The sequence below is a fragment of the Centruroides vittatus genome, unplaced genomic scaffold, assembly GCF_030686945.1.
Source record: "Centruroides vittatus isolate TY-2023 unplaced genomic scaffold, ASM3068694v2 contig_941, whole genome shotgun sequence".
NCBI lineage: Eukaryota > Metazoa > Arthropoda > Arachnida > Scorpiones > Buthidae > Centruroides > Centruroides vittatus.
Window position 1 is genome coordinate 1331448 of NW_027122625.1, and position 16366 is coordinate 1347813.

The 16366-nt window shown below is 32.2% G+C and overlaps 1 protein-coding gene across 1 annotated transcript in view; it reads right to left on the reverse strand.

The window, feature by feature from the left end:
• The window catches only part of LOC136984958 (nuclear RNA export factor 1-like), a 48339-nt gene extending 39037 nt beyond the window's left edge, over positions 1–9302 (reverse strand). Inside the window, exon 1 of the mRNA XM_067282107.1 lies at positions 9265–9302. Coding sequence (XP_067138208.1) covers positions 9265–9286 — 22 coding nt within the window. The 5' untranslated portion in view covers positions 9287–9302. The remainder of the gene's footprint in view (positions 1–9264) is intronic.
• Positions 9303–16366: the final 7064 nt, after the last annotated feature.

Here is a 16366-nt window from a genome sequence, read left to right on the forward strand (position 1 = left end):
CCTGTCGCGTCCTTTGATATATACTAGTGATGTGACAAAAGAGGCATTTGACATTGACCGGTATTGGCACCCTCGGGATTTGGCACGCACACACCTACCTGGACCGTCTCTGATTCCATTCATTAGCCACTCGTAGGGAGCTACAGTATTCCACTAAGTGGATTGTTTTAAGATTTAAAAAGTAAAGAATATTTTGTTATTTTTATGTACGTTTCTTCACAAAGTTATATTTAATTATAAGTTTCATTAAAAGTATATTCATACAATTGAAGAATTTTTTGTACTAGGTATGTATATTCGTCACACATTTTGTTTTACCAAGTAAGTTTTTCTGATGATTTTAATTTTAGCCATTATATCGTGGCTAGTGATTAAAAAATTTATTTTAAAAAAGTTTTGGCTCAAGACCATATAATGAAAAAGAAAACATTATTAAAAGAGAAAGACCAATGCCTAAATTAAATATAAATACGTCAACAAAAATTTTCGACATTTTGACGATAAAATTTATGACGAATGACGATTCTTTCATAAAATTGAAGCAATTTGGAAATCAAAGAGGCATAGAATTTAACATTGGTAGACAATATAAAATAAATATTGAAAATTATAACGAGATAATTATGATTAATAGGTATATCTAAATTAACAGATGTTATATGTTTTTTCTCAAAGCAAGAATTGGCATTTAGAGGGCATAGGGAATTTATTGAATCTAATAACGGAGGTAATTATATTGAACTTTCTTATTTATTAAGTACGTCAGATAATGTATTAAAAATACATTTAAAGAAGTATACGGTTTTTACTGGCTTATCGAACAAACGAATACGAACGGGCCCTGACGCACAATTAATTGATTGCCCCTGAAAGTCGGCTTCTTACAGAAACACAGCTTCCCTATCATCAAATGTCACGGCATGCCACTGATCTACACAAAATTAAAACCTGCACCAGTAATATTAGGACCAAAACAAGTGAAATAGAACACATAAATCATACATTTCAATTAAACAACTATCCTAACAAAATCATCGCTAATTGAATAATCAACTTTAATACTAAACAAACCATACACCAGTTGCACAATTTTCACTAATAAATACAGGTACATATAAGATTATCTCTTCCACAACCTAAAATTACCAGAAATTTAAAGGTTGTGGAAGAGATAATCATATAAAAAAGTATTGACAATGCACAATATTGTTCTAGCCCCATAGTGAATAATTTTTTAAAAACTAAGAAACTGTTAAAAGAAAACTTTATCAACACTTAGATATCATAAAAATCAATGAAAATAATAGAATAAATACCAACAGTCATCAGTGAGATCTAGCAACAATTACTTCAAAATTAAGAAAAATCATTTTATATTGTCCTTCCCTTTCCTTTATTAACCACTGCACTGCTTGACATTCTGTTTAGCTGCCATACATTCTGTAAATGTTTGATGTACTTTGAACAGAGCATAAAACTGTGGGTGGATAGGGCCAGCAAAGAAGTGTAAACCTTTGGGTTGGTTTTGTTCATTTGACAGATTGTTTTTTACATAATTTTTCTACAATGTTTTTGCAAACTTTATTTTTAACCTTACACAAGTACCCTTTTATTCCATTTTAATAGTATTTATATTTAATTAATTTTTTTTATTCTTAATTTCTTTTAGTTTCACTTGTTTTACATTCTCTCTTGATTTGGTTTTAAATCTACACCATTTATCCAGAAGTCACAAGTAAATATTGTTTCAGGTAATCTTAATTTTTCTCTGAGTTTTGAACACATGCAATATACAGTGTTCCTATTCAAATTTTTGTTTTAATTTCCAAGACTTTCCCTGACACTCAGATTACAGATTTAAAGTTTTTTAAAAATATTTTTATCCTCTTCATCCAATAATTTCTTGATATAACTGTACATTGTAAATGAATATGTGCTCACCACTAGTATACTTCTATTCACAAGTCAGCTTTGTACCTATATCGCGGTTCTGTAACTTAAGTCTAAACATTATTAAATCTATCCATATTTTATTAAATTACTGATAGATTTAATGATGTCTGCCATTATATATATGTCATTCATCTGTTGTTAATCAGAGCTAATTTCTTTTCTATCATTAGTCTCACTAGATAATTTCATAAATGCAATATCGAAGATAAGATTGTTTTCATCACTCCTCTTTTTATTAAACAGCTTCTATCTTTTTAAAATCTTTAATTCAATATTTTAATTTCTGAAATATTCTATATATTTTCCCAGCAATCTAAGCTTTTCTGTTTTTATCTTCAATCAAATTGCAGTTTCTAATCTTTGCCAACATTATCACATGATCTTGTTTCTTCCAAAACTACTTTCTAAATTAAACATTTTCTGAAGAAAGTTTAGTTCTAACACATTTTTAAAAATCTTTTTAAACTGTTAATTACACGTTTATTTTTGGAATTCTTTATTTACTTTTTAATTATACAATTGAAATTTTGATATATATAGAATGAAGTATCTTTACTCTTTATATTAAAACTTTTGGTCCTTGATTTTTATATCAAATCATTCTAAACATAAATCTATTTCTATCTTTAAAAATATTTCCCTCCCAAAAAAATTAATTTAAGACCCATACTCCCATTTTTTTAATTTAAATTCTTAATCAAGACATGGCAGGTGAACCAATTCTAATCAAAAATAAATATACTTAAATGATGGCATGCAAGTTTTTAATGCACGTAAATACTGACTTATACTCACAGACATATGAACACACAGAGACTAATATCATTAATTTTTAGTATGAATATTTAGCATTAGAAATACAAATATTTGAAAAAATTATTTTAATAAAAAGAAAATTATAGCCTGTTTATGCATCAAAATGTTCATATTTTTTAAAAATAAAATTAGCACAAAGATAATATTTTTATTCATAGAATTACTGATAAAAAAAAAAACTCAGAGATTAAATTCATTTAAACTTTTCATTGAAAGATAAATATATCTTTATACATTAAAGACAAATAAATCTTTCATAGTATATAAACTTTGAAAAATCAGATGTAGAAAAAAACCAGAATCTAAATTTCAAGTTTTGACACAATCAACACAGCTGACAATTTATTCTGTCTAGAGAAAAAAATTATATAACACAGAGAATAGAGTCTAAGCTTTATTTCTGCAATTGACAAGTTATTTTTCTTCAATTTCATGTGAAATAACATAACAGATTACTAATTTATATTGAACAGATGAAAAAACTTGTGAAATATTATATGAATAATAGAAATACAACTATACAAACTACAACAAAATCCACAAAATAAAGGAAAAAATAATTTGTAACAACAAACATCTTTATTGCTTTTAGCCCATAAACATTATTTTATTTTCGGTTTAGATTGCAATTAATGCTACAATTTTAAAAATCATACCATTAATAATCTCACAATTCTTAGGGGTTATCATACATATACAATCTTTTTCCATTACTTTTATGGCCAATATGAATTTCATACTTTTCGTCCCACTTCAGTCGGCATTTTGCAACTGAAGAGGGACAAAAAGTATGAATTGCATTTAAAAGACCCCAAGAATTGGCTTTTTTAACATTTACAATTATCATTATAACACATTTCTTATAAAACTACTTTTAACATTATGTATTATATACCTTTAACAACACAAACATTTTAGTTAAAATTTCAATTAAATGTAAACATGGTTGAACTTTACTTTCATTTTTCTCTCTTTTTTAATTCTTGATTCTTAAAACTATTTAAATATAATTTTTATTACTATTTTTTAAAAAACTAATTAGGGTGGTGGCTCCTATTGATGACCACTTCCAGTAATCTATCATGCAAGCTGAAATCCATGCATAATTAGTCCATCAGAGCAGGTTTAGGCAATGAGAAGCATCATAAGATGACCCCATTCTCAATATCATGTAAGAATAACAAGTTGCCTCACTCACTGTGATGGGAAAATTATTGCACAACACCCCTTCTGCTAGTCAACCACATAACAAAGCATTGTCAGGTCTTTACAAGATAATGAGGATGCTGTGTTTCAGTAGTGTATTTTCTACAAAGCACCTATTACCGATCTTGCTCAATAATTAGTTGCCAATTTGTGAGGTTTTCAATGAAGGAAAACCCAGTTGTCAACTGCCATAAATGATCATGCAACCTGCTGGTTGACTACTGGGCGGTCCCACCAGTGAGTGGCCAAGCAGTTCTGTTCCCTGAACACTGAGAGTTTGGTCGGGGGTTCGTGCCTTGCCAGGACGGGCTGGCTATGTAGTGTTTTCCGGGTTTTCTCCATATCTGTAATGCCTAAATAGGGGCCAGTTACCCTCCAAAAGACCTCCCAGAAGATATCTGCCCTAGGCAAGACCACCCGAGTGTTGTGTTGTTGTAACTTAATAAACAAACAAACAAACAAACAAGACTACTGGGTGAACAGCCAAAGATTGTTTACGTTACGAAAGTAAATAAATAAACAATCCAAAGGACTAATAAAAATATTTTTACCCTGTTGACAAGTATACAAAAACTTTATTTTTTGATGAATTTTGCTTTTCATGTTACTACATATTGTAATAAAAAATATCAAAGTCTAGAACAGAATTGAACAGTCAACTATGGTGCCATTACCCTATTTCTTTTAACAAACACTTACTAAAATCTTTGTTTTTTGATATATTATACTAAAATCTAATAATAGAAAATTTCTCAAACTCCTTTGGCAAATCAAAATCATAGTACAGAAAAGCTATTGTTCTACTTTGCCAAAGGCTACAACGTTGTTTCATGGTGAGGAATGATGGAGACTTCCATCAATAACAACACTAATACTGCAAAAAAAAAAAAAAAAAAAAAAAATGACAAACTAATTGGCAATACCGACAAATCCCAATTAAAATATTTTTGAAAACATGAACAAGAGAATCCAATACCTGGAATGTGTTATTAAATACACTAATATGAAACATATGCATAATGTGTTTTCAGTATCAAGATACTAGGCAGTAATTATAGTATTAGTTTATAATATAACTAATTGGATGGTACTACTGGCAATACTGGAATCAACTTTATCATCTTTTATTAGTTTTTATAAATTTTATTTTTAATAATATAGGGTCCTACCATAAGAAGATTTTGTAGAGAACTTGATAATTATGGGAGGGGAAACTAAACTTTGTGTCTAAATTCTTTAAACAGAATGATTGAGAAAATGCAATTATTGAATCTGTCTTTAAAATAAAGGTATACTCACACTTTATTCAAACTTGAATAAAGTATCACTGTTTCTAGGTGTTGAGTTGTGTAAGGTTAAATCTGTGATTTAAAATATAATGGAGCAATTAAATTTTAAATAAGTAATGAACATACTTTATTATTGCCCCATACAATGTAATTATATTTAAAGAGACCTGTTATATTCATTTTGCATTGCAACTGTACTGAGGTAAGGAGTCAATGTTGTAATAAAAACAGAAGAGAATTCTAGATATGTGTATTTTGACTATTCAATATTGGATATGACTGGTAATATTAAAAATTTACTATTTAAAAAACAAACAACAATGTCAGTATTAAAGAAAAGGCTTTAAACATAGATCATTTATTTTAAATATCACTAGCTCCTTCTGTTTTCTTAGTAGGATTCAAATAATGTAAAAACATGTCACTTCTAGTTTAAAAGCTAAATTCCTGAAATTCAAACAGGAGGTTAGGAAACTAGGAAGGAAGTTTGACAATTTCCAATTATACTACAATATAAAAAATAATAATGAAAGCTTAAAAAAAGCAATTTTGTTAAATTATGAGAAATTTCTATATTCAAAAAGAATACAGGTATTCAAATTTAATAAAATTGTGTGGAGCACCACTTGTTATGAGATTTTATTAAAAACTTTTTTTATAATAGCCACTATTACAAAAGGTGATTTTGTTTTTACAAGATAATACTAACTCACATATTGCGACAATTACAAGAAACAAAATAATTCAATTGGGATGGGAACATTCACCCCATCCTTCCTATTTTGCTGCTTATCTCTGTTGGATTACTACATTTTTTTTACCTTTGAATAATCATATGCATGGAAAACAATTTACAAACCACACAGCTATAAAAGAGGAAGTAATTTTTAATGCTAAAAATGGTATTTGCCCTCCCATTAGGAAAGTTAATTGAATGTAAAGGTAAATATTTTAACAAACAAAATTATTTTAAACTAAAAAAAATCCAACATTTTTATTTACATTTCAAAAAATGGCATTATTTATTTAGTTACCTGATATTTCTACTAAAATATTAATTATGAGTTATCCGATTATCAGCTGGTCATTATAGATAAAAACATTATTAATTATCTTTTATTAATTAATAATTGAAAATTACTGGATGTTTTAAAGCAATAAGTTTAAATTTTCAGTTATACTATAAATATTATAACTTAATTTATACTATAAAAACTATTACAGATGGAATGAAGTTTTATTCAAAATGATGGTGGTTGTTTTTATTATTTAAGGTATCATTGGTCTAACATTAAGGCTGTGACACACTAGGTGATTTCTGTGGGAGAAATGTTGCTAGGCAACAGAAATCTTGTTTCTCAGGCAGTGGGTAAGCAGTCGTTGGGCAGTCAAGTTACTTTGACAAAAAGTTTCCTGTTGCTTGCTGTAACAAATGAGCATGTGTAGATTTATCACATGAGTATAGCTCTTGTTTACAACACTAAAACAAAAATGGAGGATAGTTGCTCATGCATGGTTGATAAGACACTGACATTTAATTTCATTAATTCAATTGTATGAACCAATTTACAGTATAACCACACTATTAAAGAATATCATGACAAGGTACTCAAAAATACATGCTTTTGTACCATTAGCAAAAATTTATGATTATCACAAGATATAATTCAGGCTTGTCTCCTGAACATTGCCAAACGTCAACAGATTTTTGTTGCTCAGAGACATGTCACTGGGATGAGAAATCACCCAGTGTGTCATGGCCTTTAGAGTTACCAGATGTATCTAATTTCTGGGGACTGTCCCCCTTTTGCTCATTTTTAATATTTGATTATGACAACTAGATGGTCAGTTAAGGTTGCAGCCTACTACTCTGGAGACCCAGGATTGAATCCAGATGGGTCAAAATACCCAGCAATTTTTCAGGAGTAACAATGCATATATGCTGGATCCTATTTCCCCTGCTACCAGGATATCCCACTGTGGGCCTGACTGTCCCATAACAAGCTTACTAAAATGGCACTTTTAGTGCCTATATGGTGGAATGAGTTAAAATATATACAGTCAAACTCAGTTATAATAAGCACTAGGAGACAGACAAGATTTCTTTGTTATAACTGTTACTCATTATATCCATGAAGAGCAGTGACATAACTTAGGAGAGAATGGGTGACTGCTTTGGGTGCAAACATAGGGAGCACACTGCAGGCAGCAAAATTTTGTAGTACCATATCAGTACCATAGTACTGATGATTTGTGAAATCTATCTTTTAATTCTTAATTCTAAATAAGTTGAGAGATTCAAAAAGCAAAAATAAATAAATGAATAAATATGTAATTACATTCATTATACTGTATTTTTGTCAATTAATAGTTATTTAAACTACAATATAATTAATATTAAACAATTTACTTTTCTGTAATTAAAGGTAATGCTAATTAATAATATACCCAATTTCAGTTAGTCTTCTTATCTACAAATCTTAATTGATGATTATTTTATCATAATGTTGATCCAGTCAAATAAAACTTTCTAAACACACTGACATTTTTAGTACCAAGTTCTAACTCTCAAATAATTTTTACTTTTTTGTAAACCAAGCAGTTTACTGTGGCCAGACACCTTCATAAAAGTGGCCTATTCGCCCACCATCCTGAACGCTATATCCCATTGACAGCTGCCCATCGGCGGCACTGTCTAGAGTCTAGACTGGCACAAGGAACACAAAGACCAGACATCTCATCAATGGAGCGATATCCTCTTTACAAATAAGAATTGTTTCAGTATCACAAGCGATTCTCAACACCAGTTGAAACAGAGAGAGATAGAGACACAGTTTTATCCCACTAACATCACGGAAAGAGAGAGTTACGGCAGTCCCAAGCTGCTCGTTTGAAGAGGCATTACAACGAGCTCCAAATTTTTGATGGCGGTACCATTACTACAGATCACCATTGTCAGCAAGTGATCCTCCCCCACGTGCATCTGTTCCGAGGTGTCATTGGCACAGATTCCATTTTTATAGATGATAAAGCCAGGCCACATCGGACTTATTCCATCAAGGAGCTTCTAGAAAGTGAAGATATCAGTAGAATGGATTGGCCAGAATATTCCCCCGATTTAAATCCCACAGAACACGTGTGGGATGCTTTTCAACACAATTATATTTGCCGGAGAACAACCAACAAATGAAACGGATGCTCATGGAGGAACGAGCACTATTACCTCAATAACTGTTCAATAATCCGACGTCAAGTATGGAGAGACTGTGCCAAGCAACCATCGCAGTTAAGGGAGGTCACATCCCTTATTAAGGGACATCTCAGGGATATTCCTCTCAGGCAGACAATCATTTGTACCAAAACTACTCTTTCAATAAAGCCTTTTTTTGTTTGATTCCATACTCTACAGATTCTATTCATTTTTGCACTAGTATGCTTCCTTCATCCTTTAAGTACAAAATACCGTCTCTGTATTCTGAATTTCACGTCTCCCAGAAGATTTCTTGAAGCCTAACAGCAAAAAACAATTGCTTCTTAAGTTTTGCACACCGGTGTAAATAATAAAACATACGAAGCGTAAGATAATGTATTTCTTACTCAAAGTTGTCTTAACGATTACTTTCTTTCTATACAAGAAATCTTCAAGATATTTAGTCATTACGATTAACATTTTGATTACCGTATTTTTTCACCTTATAAGACGCATCGTTGTATTGGTCGCATCATTTATGTGTAGAAAAACGTATTCGACTTACAGGAGCATCGTAATTTTCGGATAAATTTTAAGTACAAAGTGCGTATTATACGACGAAAAATACGGCACGCTGAATCGCATCGACAAGGAAAAATGCAAGACGATAGAGTCCAAGATCGAGCATTAAGCCGTCGTAGAACGTACAATAGGTTTAAGGAGTAATAGTATAACAATTATTTTCACCGTATTTACAATTTATATCGTCAAATATTGTGTTATGTACGTAAAGACAATTAAACAACTTACGGAAATAAGGACGAGAAAACATGGTGCGATACAAAAAAACTCGGTTTTGCCGTGTTGCCAGATCATTCATTTTGTTTATGGTCTTTATTTTAGTAAAAGTCTTTTTTTAAGTTAGCTTTAGAATAATAAACGTTTTAAATTTTAAAATAAATAATAATTAAATTACGTCGTTATTATTATTCGAAAACATTTATTTTAATAATTTTATAAAAATTTATCTTAAAAATTTTTTTCCATTTTAATTTTATGATACTATTATTATTATTATACAGGGTATTTATAGTCAACGTCGTTTTTTTATTAATTATAGATATATTATATTGAATTCAAATCTTACTTTTTTGAATTTTTTAAAGCTATTTCCGTTCTGTGGGCGTGGGCACTAAGTGAGCCTTTTAAACAAATTCGGTGTTCGGCCATGATTCCATCCCGCTGGGAATCCCGCGGTCCCAGTGGCTGCCTACCGCTCTGGGGGACCGGACAGGATGGAATCCCGTCCGGTCCCCCAGAACGGTAGGCAACCACTTGAACCGCTTGGCCATCCGGCCGTCAACTATTCGATTAAGTTAGTGGGACACATGGGCGATCTGCCCAGGGGAGTGCCTCCAAGGAGATCTTTTATAAGAAGCTGGCCCCTATTTAAGCGTTATCAACGTGAAGAAAACCCGAAAAACTCCACATGGCCCGTCGCAAACCCACGACCAACTAGCCGTGTTCAATGGTTTTATCCACTCGGCCATTAGTGGGTTCGTGCCGTTAAGAATTCTACCAGATCTACCATAGAGCAAGAAATTTTTAATTCACGAAAAATTTTTGTGAATTTGTTTTAGTTTCAAATTTGAATTATAACAGATGTATTTGCCACAGAAGCCATTCAACGATTTTTCTGATAGATATAAAATTCAGTTTTTAGAGTAATGAAGAATTCAGAATTGAAAATGTAAGATTCAAATATTTTGGGTTTTGTTCTCAATATTTGCACAATATTAATATTGAACAATGTTTATTATTTAGTCGACTTATAATAACACTTTTCCCAGTAGGCTGGCTAAAATAAATTGCCCCAATGTCTGGGACATTCGGGCGATTTAGAGTCAGCCTGCAGTTCTGGAGAATCCTGGATCGAATGCGAACGGGAGAAAAACCGTGATTAATTAAATAATCTATTGATCTTTAAAAGCTAATTTGTTGATTTTTATTTTCGAATAAATTTGCATTTTTTAAGAAATAAAACGTTAGCTAATTTGTAATCTCTTAAGATTCGTACGTGGCTGAAATAAATGCGATATGGTTTACCAATGAGTTTTCGTTGCTTTTAAGTTTAATTAATTATTTGATAGGCATTTGACTTCAAAATCAAATTAAAATCTTTTGCCTTTCGGTATATACTGTATACAGGGTGGGCCAGCGAAAACGAAACGGCAGAGTGTTCGTGTTCGTCCAAGCAAAGCGCTCGGACAGGTCGATTTTACTCTCGAGGGGACATCTTTTGCAATAAAGTTTTTGCGATTTTGAATACAACAGACAACAAAAAATTTTAAAAACTCATTTATTTTGTATTAACTAAAAAAGCATTTATTTCGAAAAAAATGATTGTTTAGTTAATATTCAGAATCGCAAAAACTTTATTGCAAAAGATGTCCCCTCGAGAGTAAAATCGACCTGTCCGAGCGCTTTGCTTGGACGAACACGAACACTCTGCCGTTTCGTTTTCGCTGGCCCACCCTGTATATACTAGCCGATGAGCTCGGCGTTGCCCGGGCAAAAAATAACCACAAAGGTTAAGATTATTAGATCATTTCGTACTTCTAACGCTTCTATTATATTATATTATAGTATTTCATTTATATTTACAAAGGTTTATCGCACCGAGTGATCAATCTAACGTTTAAAAAAACTTTTAAAATTGCGTACAGTAGACGAATAAAAAACACTTACATAAGACAATCTTTGTAGTTATATAAATCAAACGCTATAATATAACAAACATTAAAACGAAAACTATATACTGTAGTTTGGTTATTTTAGCCTACCATTGTCGTGTTTATCGCGATACTCGGACGGTACGTCTAAGAAACTCTAAGAAACTGTACCTTTTGCAGTCGAATATCAAATGGTAATCTGTCAATCAATTAAATTTCGAGAGATGCGGATCATATATTTAAATTCGGCACCCTCGAAAACCACTTAAAACATATTTTATGCTCGCCGGTAAACTTGTATTATACAATTTTCCTATTTGAATGCCACTATACCTCTTGTCCGATAGAAAGGAGACTGTTGCGGAAGGAGGTCGAAGTAATTCGACCAAAAGTAGTCGTTGACCTCCTCCCGGAAGAGAGAATGGTCAACGACTATTAATTAATACTAGTATACTATTAGATAGACGAAAGTCGAGACCAGATATGCATAGGAGCAGGAGGCCCAGATTAATTATATAAGAACTTAAGGTTTCGACCGGAAGTCACGTTACATCGATTCAAAATTTTTCCCTGAACGGAATTAGATAGATAATCGGCACGACTCTATTGCTAACATGAAAACTATGAAGTACAGGAGCAAGACACCACTAAAGGAATTGAGAACATTGTGACGAAAAGTTGCAGCCCGGCATTACAATAAATAATCGCTGGTTAGAATTAGTTTGGTTTATTTGGTTAGGGCAACGCGATATGTCGAGAGGGATGCATTCCGGGAAGACTTTTATGGGAAACTGGACTCTAGTTAAGTGTTACTAACGTGAAGAAAACCCGGAAAACTCCAGCCCATTCTCCATGCCCGAACTAACTACCAAAGTTCGGTGCTTTTATCCACTTGGCTATAGAGCTAGTGGAAGGAACGGCGAAACTAGATTGAGGCGCCTGTAGCGGCGACGCCGGGTAACAGAATCGGGGCTACAAAGGCAACACCAGTGTTGTTTCACCTAGTACTTTTGTACTAATCTAATACCTTTTTACTTGTTCCAGTACCAAGATACCCAACACCATTTTCCTAGTACTATTTATGAAATCCTAATATCTTTCAATTTAGTACCTTTCAAAACATTCGTTTTAATTCTATATTTCTATATTTTTCTACTTTACTTTGGCAGTAAATAGATGTTTTTATTTCTTCCTCATTCAAGTGCAGCAGTTGAACGTATTTTTTTGCAATTAAATTTAATAAAAATTAAACTACAAAATCGAGTTCTTAAAAGCAACAATGATAAAATGTTACACTTGGAAACCATTATCTGCTTCAACCATACAAAAACATTCTAGTGAGGAAGATTCTGATGATGACGATCTTACCAGTGATTTTTCAATGTAATAACTTTAAAGTTCAGTACTTCATGTTCATTACTTTCGTTTCATCATTTTGTTCATTTGATTGTTGTTGAGGAATAATAGCATTCTCGCAACATATGAATTTATCCTGTATGAATTTTGTATGTTACGTGTAAAACTATTTATATTTTAATAAATAGAAATTTGATAAATTCTAGATTTATATATTATTTATAAGTATATATTTAATAATATATAATATATACATACATTCTGCAGTTTAAGGTCAAAGTAATGCCTGCATTAGTCAATACAGTCACTTCTCGACTTACGACGGGGTTCGGTTCCGCAACTTCGGACGTAAGTCGAAATGGTCATAAGTCAAGAAGTGACTGTACTTCAACAAAACAGTTAGCCATCTTACACAAGCACACGCGAAGGGTAACCAACTACACAACAAAACTAAAGATGACGCAATCAATCGCCAAAAGCGTGCAAGATATATATGTATATGATATATATTCCACGAAACCTATAAAAAATTGATACATTTAAAAAATTTTTTAATGAACTTTTTCGTCATAAGTGCGAATGGTCGTAACTCGAGAAGTGACTGTAGATCATTGGGACTGAGCAGTATTAATATTCTGATATTTATTATACTCTTAATTTTGTACAATTTAAAGGGTGGTGTGGAAGAAGTAAACTATATATCTATTTCGTGGTAAATAATGAAATTTGTAACTAACCATATATATAAAGGAACTTCAATAAGGACCATAGCAATAGCTAATAGTATTGTATTAACAGGGAAATTCTTATCCTCATTTCCTCAAAATACTAATTTTGTTTCTTACTCCTTTCTTCCACAGATCTCTTAAATTCAAATATCACATCATATGCCAATTAATATCTGTCAGATTAACAAAATAACATAAAAAAAGAAAATTACTAAACTTTACATTAGAGAACTAAATTTAAAATAGAGCCAACTAAGGTTAACAGGAGATTGGAGATTGGTTAGAATGCAACACATCATTATGTAATTAACCTCAGGAATTAAATTGCAGTCAGCCATTTCTCTTTCGTCCCGAGGTAGACCTATTATTCATGCGGGAACGAATAAAACTTTGTACCTGGCGGCGCAGTAATATAGGTAACACTACAACCGACCACACGACAGTTATTTTTTGATGTTTTGTGTGGCAGAAAGCTGTTTTTCATTATCACAGGCAGAAAACAAGCACCGCGTCTCAGTAGGTATCTAACCCAAAGACGCTCGTGTTTTCCCGAAAAAGTTTCCTTTGCCTGCGTACAGGTGGCGCTCAACGCTGTTCCACTAGCTCTATTGGAGAGCGCTTATTAGAATTCGGAAACTACTGTTTAGAAATAAAAAAACTCGAGTTGTTAGATGTGGAAAATTAAATTCTTATAGACTTTTCACAGATAAGACTTTCGATTCCACTCAGTCGACAACATTACCAGGAAACGACGTCAAATAAGACGAATTCATACTTACGGAAGTTTTCTTTATTATTAACTGTATTTTACAATATTTTCTTGAGATTCGCACGTAGCGTAAGAAATTTAAGAAAATTGTAATTGATGATTTACATTCGATTCAAACATTCGATTTGCTCATTTACAGGTAGCGCCATCTATTGACGATACGTGTAAATCAACAAACGAATGGAGATAGAAATTAATTGATTTACAGAAATCCAATAGATATTTTGGAGTCGGATGTACGACATTTCGGTAAGTAAACGTAAGTGCCGCGTTTCGTAGCAATTAGTCAAACGGCCTATGAATGCATAGCGAACAAACAAACAAGCAAACAAACAAACATCCAGACATTGTCTTTAAATAAATCTTTATTCATATTTACTATGAATAAAGATTCATAGTAAATATTTTTTAATCGAAGTTATTTATCTATGTTTAAGGCCTTTTAAATTGCCCTCAAAAGTAACATTCTGAGGATTAAATATTTTAGTACGTATTTCGTTGTTTGGAATCACCCATGATATGTTATGATAGCTTTTATTGAATTTTTACTATTTCTTAAGTTAGTAAATAATAAAATAATTATAATTCTGTTACAAGAAAAAAAATATTGATATTATTTGAAACAAACATATGTATAAAATGAAAAAAGTTATTAAAAATGTTGATTCTAGTTTCATAAAAAACACATGCAAAATACTCAAAGAAAAATCTCACAAAACTGATGTTTTCTGCATTTTTCTTTGACTTTTTGTGTAACAGTCACAAGTGTAGGTTTTGTTTCAAGTGTAATTCCCATTCACTTCTTTCAGAATGGATCCAATTAATGAAAATAGTGCATTTATATCAGTGGCGCACTCGAGATTTAATCTTAGGAAGACGAATTGAACAGAAAATAGTTTTTAAAGCGAACTCAATAAAATATCCACCTAATGTGATCACTAATTCATAAATATTAATAATATAGAAATAGAACACACGACACAACATAAATAAAAAAATAAATTTTAATTAAGAAAATATTTTTTGAAAATTTACTAGTGGTTTTTTTCCTTTTACTTTCGGGGATGCCAGTGCACCTTGGCCCACCCCTGGGTGAGCCATTGATTTGTATCATAGTTCATTATGGCAAACATTCCGTTCGTGATTGCCTCTATTAACTTTTAATTATTTTCATTGCAAAAACATTACATCAAAAACAGTATAAACATTATAATTTAAGTATTAGCAACTGTCATGTCATAATATCAAAGAGTAAAAACAAAAGAAAATTATGAAAATATGTTAATTATATGAGTTATGTCGGAAAAACAGACGCAGCATTCTTGTAAGGAATGTGATAAAAAGCACAAAATGTGGACTCACCACAAAATATTTGATTCAGAATGGCGCCAAAACATGTTTCACGCTTTACTATAACCCAACACTAGATAATATTTACTAAAGTATATTCGACCACAAAGTAAATTAAAAACGTCCTGTTCGGCATTACCACAATGGTCACTATTTCCCAGTTTACGTAAATGGTGCCGAATTTTCCGACTGTCTTGCATTTAAATACTTCAGAAATCCAAACATTCCTCATTATAAATTTAGAAATCTGGCCATTTTATTGAAAGTCATGCTTCAACTTCTTTTCTGAAATCTTCAATTGAAATAACATATATTCATCTACAAAAATAAAAACATTACAGACTACTAAATTAGACGGCTGGATGAGAGACGAGAGCTGAGGCCGAGAAAACTTAGGCGCACATACTGGTTTCTATCTCTATAAATTAATTAATGCTATTTTTACTAACAGAAAATAAGATATCTAAGACTTTTTTGTATTAATAAAAAAACCATTCTACGTATTTGTTCAAAAACAAGTGGTAAAAGATGTCCATAAAGGAGCACAAAGATTCCGCCCTATCTCTGTTCCCATAGACGGCGGATGGCCGAGCGGTCAATCGCAGCCTATCGCTCTGGGGAACCAGGATCGAATCCAGACAGGTCGAAAAATACCCAAGAATTTTTCAGGGGGTGGTCTGTCCAGATATGTCGGGCCCCGTCCCTCGCCACCCGGCCACCCTATTCTGGGCCTGGCGAACACATAATGGGCTTACTAAAAGAGTGCTCACAGGGCAGAGAGTGGAAAGAGTTAAAAAACCTCTGTACTAGCTCTCGACGGTCCTACCGCTCAGGGAGATCCAGAATTAAACTCGGCAACACCAGAAATATTTCAGGAGCAGTCTGTCACGGATGTGTCTGACTCGTCCCTCATCACCGGGCTTCCACATTGTAGGCCTGGCCGAATGTATTTTGGTCGTGAAAGAAAGCTCTTTTGG